The 18378-nt window shown below is 36.2% G+C and overlaps 2 protein-coding genes and 1 long non-coding RNA gene across 3 annotated transcripts in view; 1 reads left to right on the top strand and 2 right to left on the bottom strand.

The window, feature by feature from the left end:
- Positions 1–18378, bottom strand: part of tweek (transmembrane protein KIAA1109 homolog tweek) — a 112256-nt gene that overhangs the window by 31232 nt on the left and 62646 nt on the right. The window contains 2 exon segments of the mRNA XM_019050941.2: positions 6595–6741; positions 7110–7313. Coding sequence (XP_018906486.2) covers positions 6595–6741; positions 7110–7313 — 351 coding nt within the window.
- On the top strand, positions 1169–6588 carry LOC140224601 (uncharacterized). The gene is made up of 3 exons (XR_011899879.1): positions 1169–1455; positions 3123–4537; positions 4820–6588. It is a non-coding gene; the product is annotated as an uncharacterized lncRNA (long non-coding RNA).
- On the bottom strand, positions 10260–18370 carry LOC109032220 (uncharacterized). The gene is made up of 4 exons (XM_072300422.1): positions 17760–18370; positions 16606–16834; positions 14621–14730; positions 10260–13676 (listed from the first exon to the last, which is right to left on the bottom strand). Exons 2-4 carry the CDS (start codon positions 16832–16834, stop codon positions 13509–13511), a joined length of 507 nt encoding a protein of 168 aa, XP_072156523.1. The 5' UTR covers positions 17760–18370; the 3' UTR covers positions 10260–13508.

The raw sequence follows: 18378 nt of genomic DNA, 5'->3' as shown, positions 1-18378 counted from the left end.
CCTTCCGATGGTGGGGGGGGGAGATAGCGAGTAGTGCGGGAAATGATCGATATTTATCCCCCCCCCCCTCAAAAAAATAAAAATAATTTCAAAGATCCCGGAAATTCTCATACTAAACTTAATAAATTGAGAATGTCTGTCCTTGAAACTGGATAGTTTCAAAACTTTAATCGGCCGCCATTTTGAAATGATGTTAGACAGATTTGATCTTCCAGTATGCGCAATAAGCCCCTTTTATGCCAATTCTAACCATATGGACCGAAAAAACGATATTTGAAAATGCTGACCCCCCCCCCCCCCCCCCGCACCGTGACTCATTTTTCTTCAATAAGAATTCTCCCTTACTGCAATGAACTATACGGAAATACACTGTACTTGGGTTTTTTTTTAAATGTTAACCCCCTCCCACCCCCCAAAAAAAAAACACGTGCACCAAAAAATAAAAATCCGCATCACCAAATAAGTGCTGAATAAGAACTAAAGAAAGCAAGCTGTGTTCAGATGCGTAAATTTTTTGCGCTCGGCTTGTTTTTTCTTCCTTACTAATGATTTATCGCCTTTAAAAGTGTTTTTTTCCGATTCCTCGTGAAAAATAGTGCATATTCGTCGACCCGGATGGGCTTTTAAACAATTAAAACACCCCCGTTCGTCAGATAAAATTGAAAATGTTCATTGCGAGAATTTAAGTATCAGAGGATTTCCCGCTAAAAAAATCCCCGCGATCTCAGTGTAGCCAACCTCATTAAAATATTACATCCATTGAATCTCTAAATTTTCACTTTATCTACGACTAAGGGCTTACTAAGATCGACTTTTATTAATCAGCTGAAGATTTTTGGCATAAACTTGTTGTTTCTTTGTAGAATTAAGTGATGAGCTGATGAGCTCGGCAAATCGTATGGTGCACATCTGATTTGGAAGGTTGGGAAAGCAAAAATAACAGTGGAGCCAAATTGGAGGTAGTGGGCTACAGATAGATTTTGTAATTTCAACACAAATGGCATGTACTTACTGCGATTACAGTGAGACATGTCAGTAATAAAGTTAAATTTACATTAGTTATGTCTAAAGTTGACTTATTACCTCTCAAAGAGCTTTTAAAGGAATTACCATATGGCAACAGCGAAACGAGAAAACATCAACATAACCTAAAACTCTCTGCGTTACTCGTAGCTTGTCTCTGCTCGTAGCTTACTAAATACTAACTTCATGCTGGCTGGCCCGAAACTCAGTGTTTATAATTATCTGGGCATTACTTTTTTGTTGTGATAATTTAAAATCAATTTTTCAACTCTTCCTCGTTTATGGTCCTTATTTTATACCCACTTTGAAGGAAATCTAAGCTTCTTCATTCTTATGAAAGAATCGATAAGTGCACTTAGAAACTGCAACTAGTTTCGCAACGACAATTCGAAATTCTTCTGAAAAGACGGGCATTTCATGCAGTTTCTGATGGTAAGCAAGTATTCCTTTTAATCAAGTATCTCAAGTTCAACATGAACATAATAATAGGAATCTGATGTTTTGCACATTGTAAGTAGATACTCCCTCTGGCAGTAGTCGAAGTACCTATGCGCAGTGCAAAGACCATGATCCCCACTAGATGATACAGTGTTCTGATTCTGTAACTTATTGCAAGCCCTGGAATTGTACAGGCTATGGTGCAATGTGGCATACATCTTGATGCCACAATAGTCCTCAACAGAAATCCAAAAAGAATGCCTGTGGCTGCACCAACACATGCTCAAACGCTTTTTTGCAAGCTTGAAACTGCGTAATGGCTGGTACAACCTGCTTAGAAGTCCAACCTTAAGTTGACCATACATTGATTTTTAAGTTTAGATGGTAGTTATTTTTATAACAGTTAAAAATCAGTTGGCAGTAAACATAAAGTAGTACTCTAACCAGCCTGTGGCAGATTTCACCTAGATGAAAGAGACCTGAAATTTGTGATCATACCTGGTGCATGGTGCACACACTGTAGTGCATTTTCCAGATTACTATGGTGATCTTGAGCGTGATGCACAGATCTGTGGCACATCGCGCCATAGTCTGGTGATTTACCAATTTTGTCAAACGTTCAGCCTCAAATGATTATGAATATTGTGTGGAAAATGCCCATCTGCGAATTTTGGGTTCAATTATAGATTATCTGGAGTGAATTTCCTGAACCCTCACTCCCTAACTCTATCACCTCTACTGCTACGCTCATGCCCTACCCCTCCTCCATTCAATGAATCTCTCATTAAGTTCCTGAAAATGCTCAGTAGCCCAAATCGACGGTGTAAGTCCGCAATCACATATATTGTTTGCGGTGTCTGGAAATCTCCGGCTCCATGAAATTTTTTGAAAGGAGAACAAATGGACATCATTCCTTGAAGTTTATGCTGAATTTTCTTCCCACTGAGAAGAAAAATCTCGGCAGTTTTAAAGAATTGCCTTTGACTAGTGTTCTTTTTAAAAAATAAAGTATGACAGGAAGTCTGCGATGTCGCAAACCGAGTTATGTGATTGCCGACTCACACTGTCGAAATACTTCGAGTGTGATCGAGTAAATGTAGGTTTACATGAATCCAATTGTAGTAGATACAATGAGATTTTCCTGACAATAAATTACATGGTTTAAATATTGACTAAGTCACAGATAAGATCATAAAAAGCTGAAGGGATTGCTCCTAGAAGCTGAGGTTGGGCTCTCAATTTTCACTATGCTTACCAGTGGTACTTATCGGTCAATTGTCAAACATTAGGTTTCAATTATTTTAAGTAGAAAAATTCTGTGACGGGACTTTCATTTAGGAAAATGAATTGAATATTAAAAATAGAAACGCAAGAAAAAATTCAAATACAGAAATTTACCTATCATACTTAACAACAAATTTATTCTTTATTTAGCATGACTTAAAAATCCAGCAGTCACTTATTTTTGCCTCGTGTATGCCCTCTATCTGTAGTTCTCAATGTTATGGATGTTTATTTTTTTGGTCACTCACTTCATTCTGTATCCAACATGCCAAGGTGTAAACATTTCAAACGATGGAAGCTATTTTGCAATTTCTTATAATTATTTGTTCAATGAGGAAATAATCACTAATGCCTGTTTTTTTATTCTTTTTTTCTAGAACTTCTTTACGAAGTGCTTGGTTTGCTGGGATCCTCATGGAAAAATGAAAGCTACTAGCACTCTGTGATTCAACTGATTTTTCCGCATTAGATCAGTTATTAACAGAGATTTAGCAGCAAAATCACATCATCAAGTTCTTGAAAATCTACCTTAAAATTTATTGAAAGATTGACAGAAAAACAATGCACTGCATCATAAAAGTGCAATCTCCTGGAAGGCATTTGTTTCAAAGAAATAGCATGTAGGATTTTTTTTTATTATTATTACTTTCTTCCAAAAGTACAAAGACCAGAAATAACTTTGAATGAGCTTATTAACTTTCCTATGAATTGAAAGGGAAGAAATTGGAAGTGTTGGGAATCCTGTGAAGTGCGATTCTGAAAGTGTTTTTAAAATATAGGACGATTGGAATTGAAATATCTTACCTCTTCAGGAGAACTAGACACAGTGAATGTTGAGTTGCTGCAAACTGTTTTTTTCTTGCATGAAGTTTTTAGAAGAAATAGACCAGGCTGTTGAGTAGAAACTCCAAAGAATGGAAAATGTCGTTCAGAATTTTATGATGACTTTGAAAGAATCTAACTTTATGAGAAATCAGCAATTTAATTTGCGGGGGAATGAAACTCTAAATTTTTTGGTGCGGGGCTGTGAAACAATTTTATTTCATTCCTGCGGGGGATTGCAAAAATTTGGTTTCATTGCCCCGCACTAATTTTTTAGTTGCATTGCCCCGCGCAACAGCAACAGGCTGAGTTTCACGGGGCAATAAACTGCGGGGCATTGCTGTGATACCATATCTTAATTTTTTCAAAAACTGCATTTATGCGCCTTGTCCTCCAAGCTCCTCATTTGGAACAAGTCGGACAGTTTGTAAGTACAAAACTGTTAAATGAGCAATTTAATTTTTTCGGTGGATATTCCCATGCATTTAAACTTAGGTACTTTTGACGGGTTGGTTCCGCAGCCTGTAACAATAATCACGCCGACGATTTGCAAGTTGAACTAACAATGTTTTTTTTCCAACGAAGTTTATCTCATAAAAAATTCAAAATTGAATTTTCATTTTTTTTGTTGGTTCATAAGCAGCCTCATTCATTCGCATAAGTTTCATAAGTTTTACGTGAAAATGCCACAATATCCCCCTTGAAATTTTCCGTCACTCGGCGGAGCTCTTATATATGCCGAGCGATACCTAATTTATTAACCAACTATTCCTATTTTTTCCCCCAAATTTTACGAGAATCGCTGATTTTTTTCCGCATGTAAGAAATCAACTTTCAAAAAAACCTCTAATCAGGCTGCAATGATGGTATAGTTCTTAGGGGTTCTATTCGGGAGAGTTTACCTCTAACTACTCTTACTCTATGCTGCTATCTCTTCTATCTCTGTGTAAAAGTAAAAGAAGAAAGTGAGGTTGGCCGGCCAGGTTGGCCTAGTGGTCAGCGCGTCTGACTCTAGGCCAATAGGTCCCGGGTTCGGATCCCGGTGGTGGCGACAAATTTTCATGGAACTGACGAGTGGATCTGCAGAAACAGATTCCACTCGGCCTTAATCCCTGAAAATTTGAAAGCCTGGAGCATGGATGTGCCTAAATCCTATGATGTCTAAGGACAATAAATACTGTCTATCGATGGCTGTAGGTTCCAACGGAATATAAGCCACTAAACCAGCAAAAAAAAAAAAAAAGAAAGTGAGGTTATGTTTACTTGATGTTTACAGTTTACTGGAACATCTGAAAGGATTCTAAAAAAGGTAGATCATTGTCTGACCTCTGACAATGCAGAATTGGTCTATTTGTCAGAAAACTTGCGCTCTAAGATGTGCTGATAGGTGAAAGGCTGGTAGGTACATGACTTACTTTAAGCCAGACTTGACAAACCTTCATACAAATGTACTTCTCCTTCGATGCTTGGGCGGACTATCGACGTGCTTTTCCACAACATTGTCGAACAGTAATTAATGGAGCCCATTAATTGTTTAAACAACAAGAGTTGTGGAAGAGCATGGTGACATCCTGGATGAACTAGGTAACTGATCAAGCTACAGTCAAGTCAAGCACATCATGAAATCTAATAGCTCAGAGAGAAAACTGGATTGTTTCATAGCCGCAAGAGAGATGCTGTGTTCTTCAGCTGCAAAATATTATTTTGCGTACATTGAAGTAGAGAAATTCCAACCGGAGAGAACTTAGGTATGATTAGACTTTCCACAGGGGGCAGACTTAGCAAGCGATCTGCATAGCTAGGGAACACGGCAGCCTTGTGATTTCGGAGCGGAGACGCCAAAACATAAAATTTAGAGAAAGAGTAACAACTGAAGTAACCACTTTTATTCTTCATCTGCCTTCATAAGGGTGCGGTCGTGTAGTAGAGGAAACTAACTGATGACAACCATTGCATCAAAACCATAAGCGCTAGTTAAAAGCAAGCAATGCGGTTACACTTTTTCACGAATCTAATCACATCACCAATACTACTTAAATTACAAGTCTCCCGATCCACGAGTATTAGGGGAAAAGTCTACGAGAAACTAATTGATCCTGTGATTCAATGCCTTTTAATACATACATTTCTACCAATTTCACTTAATGGATTCTAACCTCTAACTCTAAATTTACGCTCATGCTCATGTTTCGAGAGCGATTATCAGATTATCTCACCACAACTCGCACAATCTCACAGACCCAGACCATCGACAGTGGTAGAAAGTGAGAAACACCTATAAAGAAATCTCATGCTTACTTTTTGGTTTGGCAACATCGTAAAATTCGAGACAGCCTTACATCTCAAAACATCGACCGATCGATTTGGGCACATTGCCAAAGTTTCGATCTCTCGCTCGACCATGTTGGATTTTTGGAGGTAATGCCGTTGTAGGTAATGTCCTGCCCCCGAAAAAATGGATTCTACCACCTAAACTTTCCTATAAATCTATAAACATCATTCGCGTTTATTCAAGTATGTATGGTGGTTAATTTTGAACAGAGTGCTTATAATTTAAGAGGAAAAACAAATTCTGAAATTATCAGTTTAGAAAAAAAGAGGTTTTTCCACAAAAAAGAAAAATTGATTTTATAAAAAAGTAGAATACTTAACAGATTAAATCATATTGAATGAAAAATTGGCAACTGAAAGCCGCATATTCATAACCCTTTCTTTTTTTGATCAGTTCCATTCTCTTAATGGAGATAAAGTTGATACAATGCATTGCTCCTCTGACCTAAGGGAGTATCTATGTTCCTAAAAGAGCTAAGGAAAGTATAGAAGCATACGGAGAATAGGGCTCAGGTAGTAATAGAGATACACCCTTACATCAAAGGGGCGCAGAATTGAGAAGTTACTTCGATGAATCTAAATTTTGTAGGTGTGTGTTTCTGGCTGCAAACAGGAGACATTATTCACATTGACAAAAAACTTGTGATCGATCCGATAGAAAATTTGAGGTTATGCAGATATGATAAAATTTCATACCTGCACTTTGGTAGAAAACGATAATGAGTGCCGAGGAAGATCAATAATGAATTTTGCTTTGCTGCCAGTGACACCAGTGCTCGTAACTTGATCCATTTTATACTGCGCTTGAAGAGAAGGAAGCAACGCAGCTGTGATGCTTAAACTCTGAAAAAGTCAATGAATGTAAGATAAAGGTGCATGCAAAACTCGTGACAAAAATTCTGAACATTCAAATTGAGGTGGAACTCTGAAAATATTCGATTTAAAATCCAAAGTGGAGCAAACTTGAAAGAATTTCTGGACTTTAACTTCTGGCAGCACAAAGATCATAGAAAAGGCTTTAATTTTGCATGAAATTTTACAGAATATGAGCCTTTTCTCTTAAAATCACCTGTTTGATTAGATATGTTAATTGACGATAAAACGATAATCATTCATAAACACAATACCTACCACAACTACAAGAACTGAGAGGTTGTTTCACCTGTGATGTTTATCTGACAGCTCAATACTACGAAAAACTTGATACTCACTTGTACAACACCTGTGAAATGCATAACGAGAGGTTGGAGTATTGTTGTTGGCTCCAAAGGCAGCTGCGGTTTTGGGACAGTAGGTTCATTTTCTGATGCTCTGAACTCCGGAGAATATTGACCGGTATTACTGGGACCAGCATCAGTCTCATCGATAGGTGCTCCACGACTCATACGATTTGAAGTTCTAGTCACTCTCAGTTCCTTCACAAATAAAGAACCAAGTTAAGTAGACTGCCGCAAAAGGGGTACAATAAATAAACACAATAAACTAACAAAAATTTCCCCCTTTGCATTATCAGACAAAATTACGTTGTGTTGATGAGATATGCGATTAATGCATAAGTCTTTCCATACTAAGCCGATTAATAATTTTTTGATAAAGATTTCTGGCAGATCATAGCTGCGCTGATCATGCTTTCTTGCCATGGCAACTCGACAATCATTATAGCTATCCATGTGTGTATTTTACGTTCTCAGATCTTTCTTTTTGTTCTGCAAGTTTCCTTTACTTGACCTGTCCAGACCCAAGGTAAGTGAAACGAAGGTATGCTCGTCCCGACCCTTTCGGCCAAAACTCGGGTTTCGGCTCTCGCCGGCAGAGCTGTGGCGCGCGATTTGAATGTCAACATTTTTGCATCCTGGCCGAAAACAAACATGGCAGTTGCTCTGCTGTATGGCTGTGAGGTCGCTGTCTCGACGTAAACAAACATTGTATGAAAACTGAAAAGCTTTTGTGTTATTTATCAAAATTGATTTCTCCTCTCTTCTGATTTCTTTTTGTTTCTGTTCTACCCTTATTCGCGAACATCTCGAATTTCATTTCAAGTTTAATTCGGCTTCTATTACGTTTAACTCTCCTATAAATCGCTCTGTTCCGAAGTGCAAGTGAGTGATACCTCAAAGATTGTTGCCTCTGTCTACCCGGCAATAACATCCAAGAATCATTTTGTTCTAAATTATTCTTCGCGTATTTTACTTCGGGATACAGATTTATTGTCACTCAAGATCGGAAATAATGATTAGCTCCAATATTTTTGAATATCAGTCAGTATCGAATATTTCTGTCAAAGAAGTCCAGGATGTAATCAGCAGTCGAGAAACACCCTGGGACAAAAATGTTTTGGCTTTGATATGTACTTATAATTCTATACCTTTACTTTGCATTTACAATTCTCAGTACCTTCTTCATCATCAGGTAAATTTAAGTGATCACAGACATACGCCAAGATGAAAAGAGAGCTACCTCCAAAGAGAGGCACTTTTAAGTTTTAGTACCTACTTAAAGGCAGTAGTTTTAAGTGTTGAAAATTAGAAACTGAGTTTTGCTTTTTATTATTTCTCAGTTACTTACAGGAGTTTTTCACATCATCTTCAAGTCATTTCTGCTTTGCATGATCAATCCTGGCGATTGATCAAAGTGGCCCAGTGAAATTGTAGGGTCAGTTTGTTCTTTCCTTGAGAAATATCAACATTCGTATCTGCAATCTGAGCTAAGGACTGGATTAAAGTACCTTCCTATCATCAGCTGCTTAATGTCATGTACCCATGAAAGCGTTTATTCTAGATGTTCTCTGGTTTTTCTAAAGATCAGAATGTGTCCAAAAAGCTAATGAATGACAGTCATCTCTTAGCTAACAACAATCTGACTTTGGAAAGACTTGCTGATAATCTGTACGTTCATCTGGAAGAATTCTAGGTACATAACCACAGATGTATCAAAAGTGGATTTCTATAACTGAAAATGGGTAAGTACATAAGAAATATACCAAATTATTCCATCGCTATTCCCATGATTTTCTCATTTCCCAGTCAACACGTTCCAATATGACACCCGTTGCGATTAAAGATTCCGACTTTGGCACATTAAAATACCAAGATATAATGTTTTAGCATAATAATGCATACATGGGGTCAAAAAAAATTCAATCCCATAAATGCGGTTTGCTCCACAAGGAAGTGAACTTCGGCAGAGAACAGATTTCATTATGTTCTTCTGGTGCCAATGCCCTAGAAAGATCAAGACCCTGTTACCCCCATAAGATTAACTCAGAATTTTGGGAGCGAATCTGATCAAATTTCAAAGAAATTTACTAGGATAAGTAAGGATTCCAATTTCTTTCCTACCAGTTATAAAAACATATCCAACTTCAGAGTCTCGCCCTAGGTTCAACAGTTCGATGAAACCTTTTAATATTCAACATTTTCTTCTATCTAATTTAACTTTGAACTGGACGATAAAGAAATGTCTTTACTTCCAGAAAAGTTATTTAAAATTCCATGCAAGTCCTATATATTACAAAAGGCCATCCTGTACTTACTACAAAATCTCATTTTCTGAGAGCACATTACTTACTCAAGTTCTGAACAACTTTTTTGGGTGGAAAAAATGGTTACGTATATTTTTAATTGGACGTATTTCTACTAAGCGGAACTAAATGCCATCGGGTGAAGAAGGTAGAGGGGGAGTTGGATTGGCGGTGGAACCGGGCATCAAGCTTATTCCGTCCTATGCTCCCAATGCTTTTCCATGGCGCTCAGCTCCATTTAGCAGAACACGCTATCCGGGATTCTAAAATCCTCAAAAGGAACTGAAATTGGCGTTTAGTTCCGTTTCATAGAAATACGTCCAATTTAAATTGATAATTTTTGCATAATCCTATTGCTTCAGTATGCACTGAAGTCTATAAAAAACATAATGAAGAGCAAATTCTATTTAGCACTCTTTCTATTACAGGACTATTTTGTCAAATATTTCAGCTGTAAAAAATCAAATTTCAGCTTGAATTTTAACTTGAAGATAATGAGCAAAAATATCTTACTGCATGACCACTTTTGAGGAAAGAAATTTCAAATTACTTTACTACTGGTGCTACAGCACAAATGGACTTCAGTCTCCAAGACCCAAGGCTTTAGCTGGGTTTTCATGGCAAAGGTTTTTTTACATGGTAGATTTCTACACCTACAACAACCGTCTTCCTTTTTTTGAGCTTGGGAACAATGGCATCAAAAATTCATTTTATAAGATTGTGACTGTTACATCTATAACACTGAAATGAACAGAGCTTACAAATTTTTTAATTTATTATTTTGTTAGGAAAGAAAAATTATGATTTCTATCAATGGTACGATGGGTAAGAATAATAATAAAAAGAAAAGAAGTGAAATAAAGAAAAATGGCATTTTTAATTCAGCTTCATGTAAACCACCAAATGACAAAAACAATTACAAAATTCAAGGCAAATTGGTGTAATGCTTGGACACACACACTGATCTGTTAAGGCCGGAATCATCAAAAACAACAACAACAACCAAAAAAAAAAAAAAAAAAAAAAAACACAGGAAATTTGCACATTTTATGAGTTTAAATTTCTTGAATTTTCAGTATTTCATCGCAAGATTTCGTTTGTGAAAAAAAAAAGAGAATTGGTCTGATATTGGAATGTTACAATAAATTTGCTGCGGGTGACTATTTTTTGTATTTTATGTTTGACATATCCCTACAGATTTAAAGATGTCCTGGCAATTATGAAAATTCACTAGCACTGTGTTCAATTTTGATGAGAGTGGATGAAGTTGTGGGTCAGTCCTCTATCATGAATAGATAACAAAACTTAATCATAATAAAAAGTAACATACAAGGTAAAAATATAAAACTCCACCAACAATTTTACAGTAACTAAATTAATTGAGTCCCACAGATCGATGAATCATGATAGACATACATTTATGTTTTGGGAAGGCAGTGAACCTTTCCTAGGCTTTGCAATGAGCTGATGGGACATTCTACGGTTTTCAGGGAAAAATTTACTATCACGAAAAGTAACTCAATAACAACTGAAGAAATTGCCCGTGGAAGGAAGTCTGTACAAAGCTATTCACAATTTATTGGATAGTTGAGCTAAACAGTCATATCTGCACTGTAATGTTTCGAAATCTTATCTCCTATTTCAACTTCCTGGAAGGAAACAAACCATCATTTTTGCTTAAAATTTTGTGAAAAAAACCTTCAAAGAGGCAAGACAAATTGCAACAATTTTCAATTAGGGATGTTGGTTAAAAATTAATTTTCTAAAAATCCACAAAAGTAAGCTCTTAGATAGTTTAATCTGGTCTGACAAATAAAATAAAAAAATAATGAAAGCACAAAATGAGAAACCAAATGAGTAGACAGTAAAAACGAGAGAGAGAAAGAAAGAAAAAAAAAAAAAAACCCACACAAAACAGATTTTTGAATTCTTCAGTTATAGAACAACTGATGATTATTATATCAATATTTTGAAATATCAATATTTTGACGCCATTTGGTCAATAAATGTTGGTTTTAAACGATCTATAGAATATGTTCCATGTGTGAGAAAGGTGGGCAATTTGCAATCCAAAAAAACAAAAAGATGCAACTTATTTAAATTTTGTTACAAAGAAATTTCAATTAGAAGAGCCCCTTCAATCGACGAATAGACAACAAACTTGACACTCCGGTACAAAAGTAAACACTTTACCATGTGATTGCAATTTATAGCATTTCCTCACGAAATGTATTCCCTGGGCGTCTACAATGCTATGTTATAGGCCCTCACAGACTTTGGCTGCTGCTTATTTGATGGCAAATGCAAGTCCATGCATCTTTCATTGAGCTCAACTTAATATATAAAATTGAGGCAATGTTACATATTACATGATACATTATAATCGAGATAAAAGTTGAGACCAAAAATATTTTTTGGAAATCAAATAAGGGGCTTGAAATGCTTGGTGGTCAATATTTTGGTTCGATCATATTCTTAAGTTTAAGTTAACAAATGGCCTGATTTGGCGTTTAATTGGGGTTATTTTGGGGTTATTAAAAGAATTTATTTCTTTAGAAGATTTAAGGATTAAAAATTAAGTTCCCTTTGATGAGCTAGAGCTGGCTTGAGAACTTCTGTCACAAAAAAAAACCCCAAAAAAACCAAAAAAAAAAAAAATTTATGTTACTAAATGTTATGTTATGTTACTTATGTTAATAAATATTTATACTGATCGAAAGAAAATGAATTATCTAGAGCCCACAAATCATCATAATAACTGCACAGGTACATATCTGCAACTTCTGATATTTAACAAAGTACTTCATTTATTTATATGATAGAAAAATAATATACCTGCATGAAGAAGTTTTCTAACAAATCTTGGTTGAGCCGATGAGTGATGATGAAGATAGCTCCAAATTTTTTCTTTAACTCTTCGAAAAGTCCCTTAAGGGACTCAATGGACAATAGGATCATTTTTTGAAACAACTGCAGGGTTTTTTTCCGACACACAACATATTTTTGATGACCTTGCTCATTTCCTCAAGAGTGGACATCTGATGCTCCAACCCTTCAAAAGGCTTTTTTGTGGGCACTTTTGCTTTCAACAAATAAGAATTGAAGAGGTCGAACCATCGATTGACCAACCCAAAAAATTCTCCGAGGAGTCTTGCCAACTCTTTGTCATCACCAGGGAGGTAATGTTTTAAAGCCTTCGAAACAGTATGCGAGAACAATTCTGCAGCAATGGCTACATTTTGTCTTTTGGTTTTAACACATTTGACATGAATTTCGGCAAGTTTAAACAGTGAACTAATCTCGGTTAAATTTTTATTGATTAGTTCCAGTAAAGGGCCTTTATGCAATTTTTTTTTGTGTCAATTTTAAACAAAAAGTCAAGAAAGAATTGGACAATGGAAGAGTACTCAACTGCATTGACAATAAGATACCTTAGTCGCAGATGCTATACTTTCTTAAGAAAAACGCTGAAATATCCACTTCCTGGAGTCAGCACTCTAAGGAAATGGGCATCCACCCTTAAACTCAGGTCAGGTGTCCTTTCAGATGTCCTGGCAATCATGAAAATTCATGGCAATGATAAAACTCCTAAGGAAAAGGTTACAGTTCTCACGTTTGATGAGATGAAAGTTTCACGTATGTTTGAATATTGCAAGAAAGAAGACGAGGTTGTGGGTCCTCATAACTATGCCCAAGCGATAATGGCTAGAGGACTCTTTGATAAATGGAAACAGCCAGTATTTCTCGATTTTGATAAACCCATGAGTAAGAAATTACTTCTCAAAGTAATTTCTGAACTCGAAAAAATTAATTATAAGGTCGTAGGTGTGACCAGCGATTGTGGCGGGGGCAATCAAAAATTATGGAATGAACTACAAGTAACCTTGAAAAAACCCTATTTCTTACATCCCATCACGAAAGAAAAAATTTTCGTTTTTGCTGATGCTCCGCACCTCCTTAAATTGCTGAGAAATTGGTTTCTCGATACAGGATTTTTGATCAACGAAAAAAAATTGCATAAAGGCCCTTTACTGGAACTAATCAATAAAAATTTAACCGAGATTAGTTCACTGTTTAAACTTGCCGAAATTCATGTCAAATGTGTTAAAACCAAAAGACAAAATGTAGCCATTGCTGCAGAATTGTTCTCGCATACTGTTTCGTCCCTGGGAAAGGGAAAGAAACATAACTCATGCTTTTCACTACGTTGCAGGGATGCATTTTCACAACCGGCAACACAACAGGTTTCACGAGATACCTGTAAAAAAGAAATGGAACATGAGATAAAGCAAATAAAAAGTACAAATTTTCTTGTTTATTACTTGAACGCGTGTTTGAAAATACAAACATATGAGTCGCTTTCACAGCACTCTCTGGCACTCTACGACATATAACCGCCACAGTACCCTGTCCTCCCACAACAGCCCTTTTGGGAGGTTAAACTTCCTTATTTCCTTTTAAACCCCTGTCGCCATCCTTTCTTTGGGCATCCCTTTCATCTCCTCCCAGGAGGAACCAAATCAAGCATGCTCTTTAGGAGCCTTTCTTCCATCATCCTATTAATATAACCATGGAAGACAAGCTCTTTGATAATGTGGTCAAATACAATGTCATTTTCAACTCCCATCATCTGACACTCTTTATCATTACGGACCCGACCTCTTCAAAAAATCCATCTACATTGTTCTGAGCACACACTGTATGCAATTCATCAGCTGTCAAACTTCAAATCCACATTTTAAAATACTTTTCACAACAGCGTTGTAAATTCTCCTCTGTTAGAAGATCTATTTAAGTTTCTGAATGTTTCGTAAAATATGGATACAGCGTGTCAATATTGGAATTTTCTGTAGTTCAGCAGCTGCACATGATGATTAGAATAATGATAATAGTGATAGAAAATTACTCACTTCAAATTTGAGCAACACGAATTGCAAGTATATCAGATATACTTCAGGGGCAAACACGAACTTCTTAAAGACTATAGATATCTTCAGACAGAGAGATCTTTCCCTCTCCCTTTGTCTTTACGATAGAACTCATAAAATATTTGAAGTGCAAAATTTGAGGGGAGTCTTCATTCTCTCTGTGCCAACAATTTGAAGATTCTGTTTCTAATAATCACCATAAAATTCCTCTCTCTTTAATTTTAAATTAAATTTTTGGAATGAACATTGTAGTTGAAATAAATTATTGTGTTACCTCAATATTATTATCATCTTCCTCTTGAGATGCAATCGCTTCTGATGTTGAGAGTAGTGAATTCGGACATGCATTTGTTTCACAGGTGGAGAGAAGTAAATTTGGAATAGCTGCAAAAGGAAATTCATGAGAGATTAATCACTTAATCCAGAGAGGTGGAAAAATAGCACTCATCCAATTCAGAGGACTTCAACAAACTTTCTGTTCAAGGTCTCTGAGTGGGAAATATTACCTTTTTCCTTGGCAAATGAGGCTGTTCGTTCATGATACAACTTGATATTAGTATAATTGTTTGGTTGTATCGCTTAGTGAAGATTACCGATATCGTAAAAACTTTATTGATCGGCTTACTTTGCTGAAACTTTGCTTCTGGTTTTGGTTGAAGGCAGGCATCAGTTACAAAAGATTCTGATCAGTTTTTTTCAAATCAAACAGTTGTTTTGATTACATGTATCGTATAAAACCTTACAATTAAGGAAAGATAATACAGGAAATATTTACATCAAGAGAGAAAAAGTCCTGCTTTAAATATATGAGCATTAACTTTGAAGAAAAAGTAACTTTTAAATTTTTCCTTCTGAATTGAATTCTCATAAACTTTCTCAAGTGAGCATACAATAACCTAAAATGAAATGATAATCAGCTTTACTAAAAAATGCTTCTTTACGGACTGCTTTAATTTGATTTCACATGTATGTACTTATTTAAGTTCTGACAAATTAGTTGGCTCACTATTAGGGAGAAAAAAGACCCATCATATTGATCCTCACATTTAGTTCATAGCAAGAAGGAAAAATTGCTGGTGTAAGTTCAGAGAACGTATCTCGGATTGCGACATGGCGGATTTGTTGACAAGTTTTATTCTTTAAGGGAAAAATGAAAAGGATTTTTTTCTTTAAACTTCTCCTGATTTTTCTTCTTGGCACAAAGAATACTCCCTCAAAATTTCAGACAGTAATATTAGTATGTTATTTTGCACGAAAATAAAGAGGGTACGTAACTAAATTGCGAATTTCCATAATTGAGATACATTTTCCTGAACTTATGCCAGAGATACGGTAGATTTTCTTGCCTACACTCTAGAACTCAGCCGACTATGTTGGCGACACATCCGGCATTTTAATCATATCTGATTGGATCTTGGCCCATCTTCATAAAATTTAGGGAAATTAGATTCCTACATTTTCTTTACTTTGTCTGCCTCATTGAAAAGAGAAAAAAATATGTAGCCGGTGCCTGGCTGAAAGAAAAATAAAAAGTTATAAAAAAAAGTCGAGTCCACGCCAAATAAGTTTCCGCACTTTTAGACTGCGAGAGAGGATTCACTATCTTGCTTTTTGCATTTACTTTACATGAAAAAGCGACGTTAGATGATCTTCTATCGCAGTCTAGAAGTGCGAGAATTTATTTGATGAGGTCTCTAAAAATGTTTCTTACGAGAGAAATAAGAAACTCTCTCTCATTCACACCAGCAGTGACTGAAGAAGGTTATCATCTTTGAAAGCAAACTGTATTAATTAATAAACGACTCAATAAAGAATCCTACCTCCATTGCTCATGACTAGAACTATCTATGTTCTGTACACAGTTAGTAAAATAAGTTGATTTCAGTTTGGGAGAAGTGAGATTCCACTGAAAACTGGCCTACAAGGGATTCAACAAGACCTGTCATGGCCATTAAGACATTGATAAATTCTTCCAGAATAAAGGTCTGGTGAATTATTTTGCTTTGATAAAATAAACATTTTTATGGTTTCAAAAAGCTATGACCTTTTTGCGACCAAAAAAAAAAAAAAACAAAAAAAAATTGAAGGTTTCTGCAACTCATTAGAAAGATAAGGAACAGAAAAACAGAGACCATGTCCAACTCTCTTGATAACTTCATGATACTTAGGTAGGTACCTATCTAACTTCCCAGGAAGTTACTAAAGGTGATGTATAGACCAATCCAAAATGTAATAAAAATACTTTAAGATAAACCTTACCATTCTTGCGCAATCTTTTACGTCTTGTTGTTTTGAAGATTTGTGGGGCCTCGAAATCTTCGGGAGAAAAATGCACCTGGCAAATCCTTCCATTCGAGACATTCGTGTTCTGTTTGCATGCCGACAGCCATACTTGGCAAAGAGAGTGGTCCTTGGGAAAACGGAAGAATGACAATGCACCACCAGTGTCATAATTTTTGCAATTTGCAAACGAGCATTGTTTCGGCATCTGCAAATAAAGTAGATGGAAAATGTGAGATGATTCGGAAGAGTAAGTACCTAAACCAATCGGAGGATTTGCAGAGGAGACAGCATGTGTTTACTTAAGGCTTATTAAACTGGTTGTTCAAACTGATCTCTGCACTCAGAGTACGCATGCTTAGATGGAAGGATCAATTTAATAATTGTGCTTAGAAATATTTAGAACAAACTGATATTCCTTTCAATAATTTTGGGTGAATATCTAGTATACATAAGATTTGCCGATCAAGTACCTGCAAGCAAAGTTTTGATAGCAAGAATTACAGATAAATAATCTTTTGGTGAAATAACTAGATTCCAGATGCTTTCATCGAAATATGCCATGCACGATTCTCTCTATTTCTTTGTGTGACTTTCTGATGCAATGCACACTTAAGTAGAGATGTACGATGTACCTACGATAACACTCAGGCAAGGAGTAATGCTCAAAAAATACACTGTGTTTATACTTCTAAACACATGATAAACTTTCAGTGGCAAATTTGGGCACGGATATGCATCAACAAGTATGCTCCAAAGATTTATGAATCCTGTTGTGAGTTATAATTGATGCAGGAGTATTTATGGTAAAAGTTGGCCGTCTGTAAGAGCAGTTATTGGTCGGCAAATCGAGAACTGTACCACAGGCAAATACTAATGATGAAAATGTTTGCGAGGGTGTCATTATGACACCAATATCCATATCTATTCGGCAAGTTTAGAGACTCTTCTTAGCATACTCTCGAATTAATGATATCCAATCTTTGGTAGTAATGCTGCATTTTTCAATTATTCCCGTTGAAGAAATACTTTGCAAATGACAACAAAGTGAAGACAATTCTTGTCCTTTAAGCACGTCAAAGCTGCGCAGCAGTAAATTCTCATAATCAATTGCAATAGTCTACACAACTTACCTTCTACAGCTTTTGTCCGATCAGCAAAAAACTCAAACCAAACTCGAACACACGGGAAATCATTCAGTCAAATCACATTTTCACAAGTTCACAAGGCACATTATTATTATTTCAATCTACAAGACGAGAAAAAAGAACAGAGAAATTTCCTTGGCAGAACTCTCAGAAGCCGGAATTGATTACACGCATACACGCGGAAAGCGGAAACACGAGAATGACGCGGCCGCCATGTTTGTTTTCGGCCAGGATGCAAAAATGTTGACATTCAAATCGCGCGCCACAGCTCTGCCGGCGAGAGCCGAAACCCGAGTTTTGGCCGAAAGGGTCGGGACGAGCATACCTTCGTTTCACTTACCTTGGTCCAGACCTACCAGAAGATGTGACAATACTGCTTCTGTGTTCATATGAGATATTTTGCAAGATATTTCAAATGACGACCGTTTGGTTGAATAGTTCAATAACTTAATTTAGCAGGTTCAAGTTCAGATCAGAAATCAGGGAGACTATTCAAAAACAAATAGTTAAGATTTTTAAATAATCGTTTCCCCCTAATACGTAGTACTTTTGATTACTAAATAGGAAACTACTACTTAATGGGAAATGTGAATGAGAACAGTTT

Source organism: Bemisia tabaci, chromosome 5 (genome assembly GCF_918797505.1).
Source record: "Bemisia tabaci chromosome 5, PGI_BMITA_v3".
NCBI lineage: Eukaryota > Metazoa > Arthropoda > Insecta > Hemiptera > Aleyrodidae > Bemisia > Bemisia tabaci.
Note: the sequence above shows the minus strand (reverse complement) of the source record. Positions and strands in the feature narration are given on the sequence as shown.

Coding starts and splice junctions, on each gene's coding strand:
- LOC109032220 (XM_072300422.1), bottom strand. CDS start 16,834: ATGCCGAAACAATGCTCGTTTGCAAATTGCAAAAATTATGACACTGGT. Junction 14,731..16,605: donor TAAAAGATTGCGCAAGAATG/GTAAGGTTTATC, acceptor TTCCTTTTGCAG/CTATTCCAAATTTACTTCTC. Junction 13,677..14,620: donor AAGATGATAATAATATTGAG/GTAACACAATAA, acceptor TCTTTTTTACAG/GTATCTCGTGAAACCTGTTG.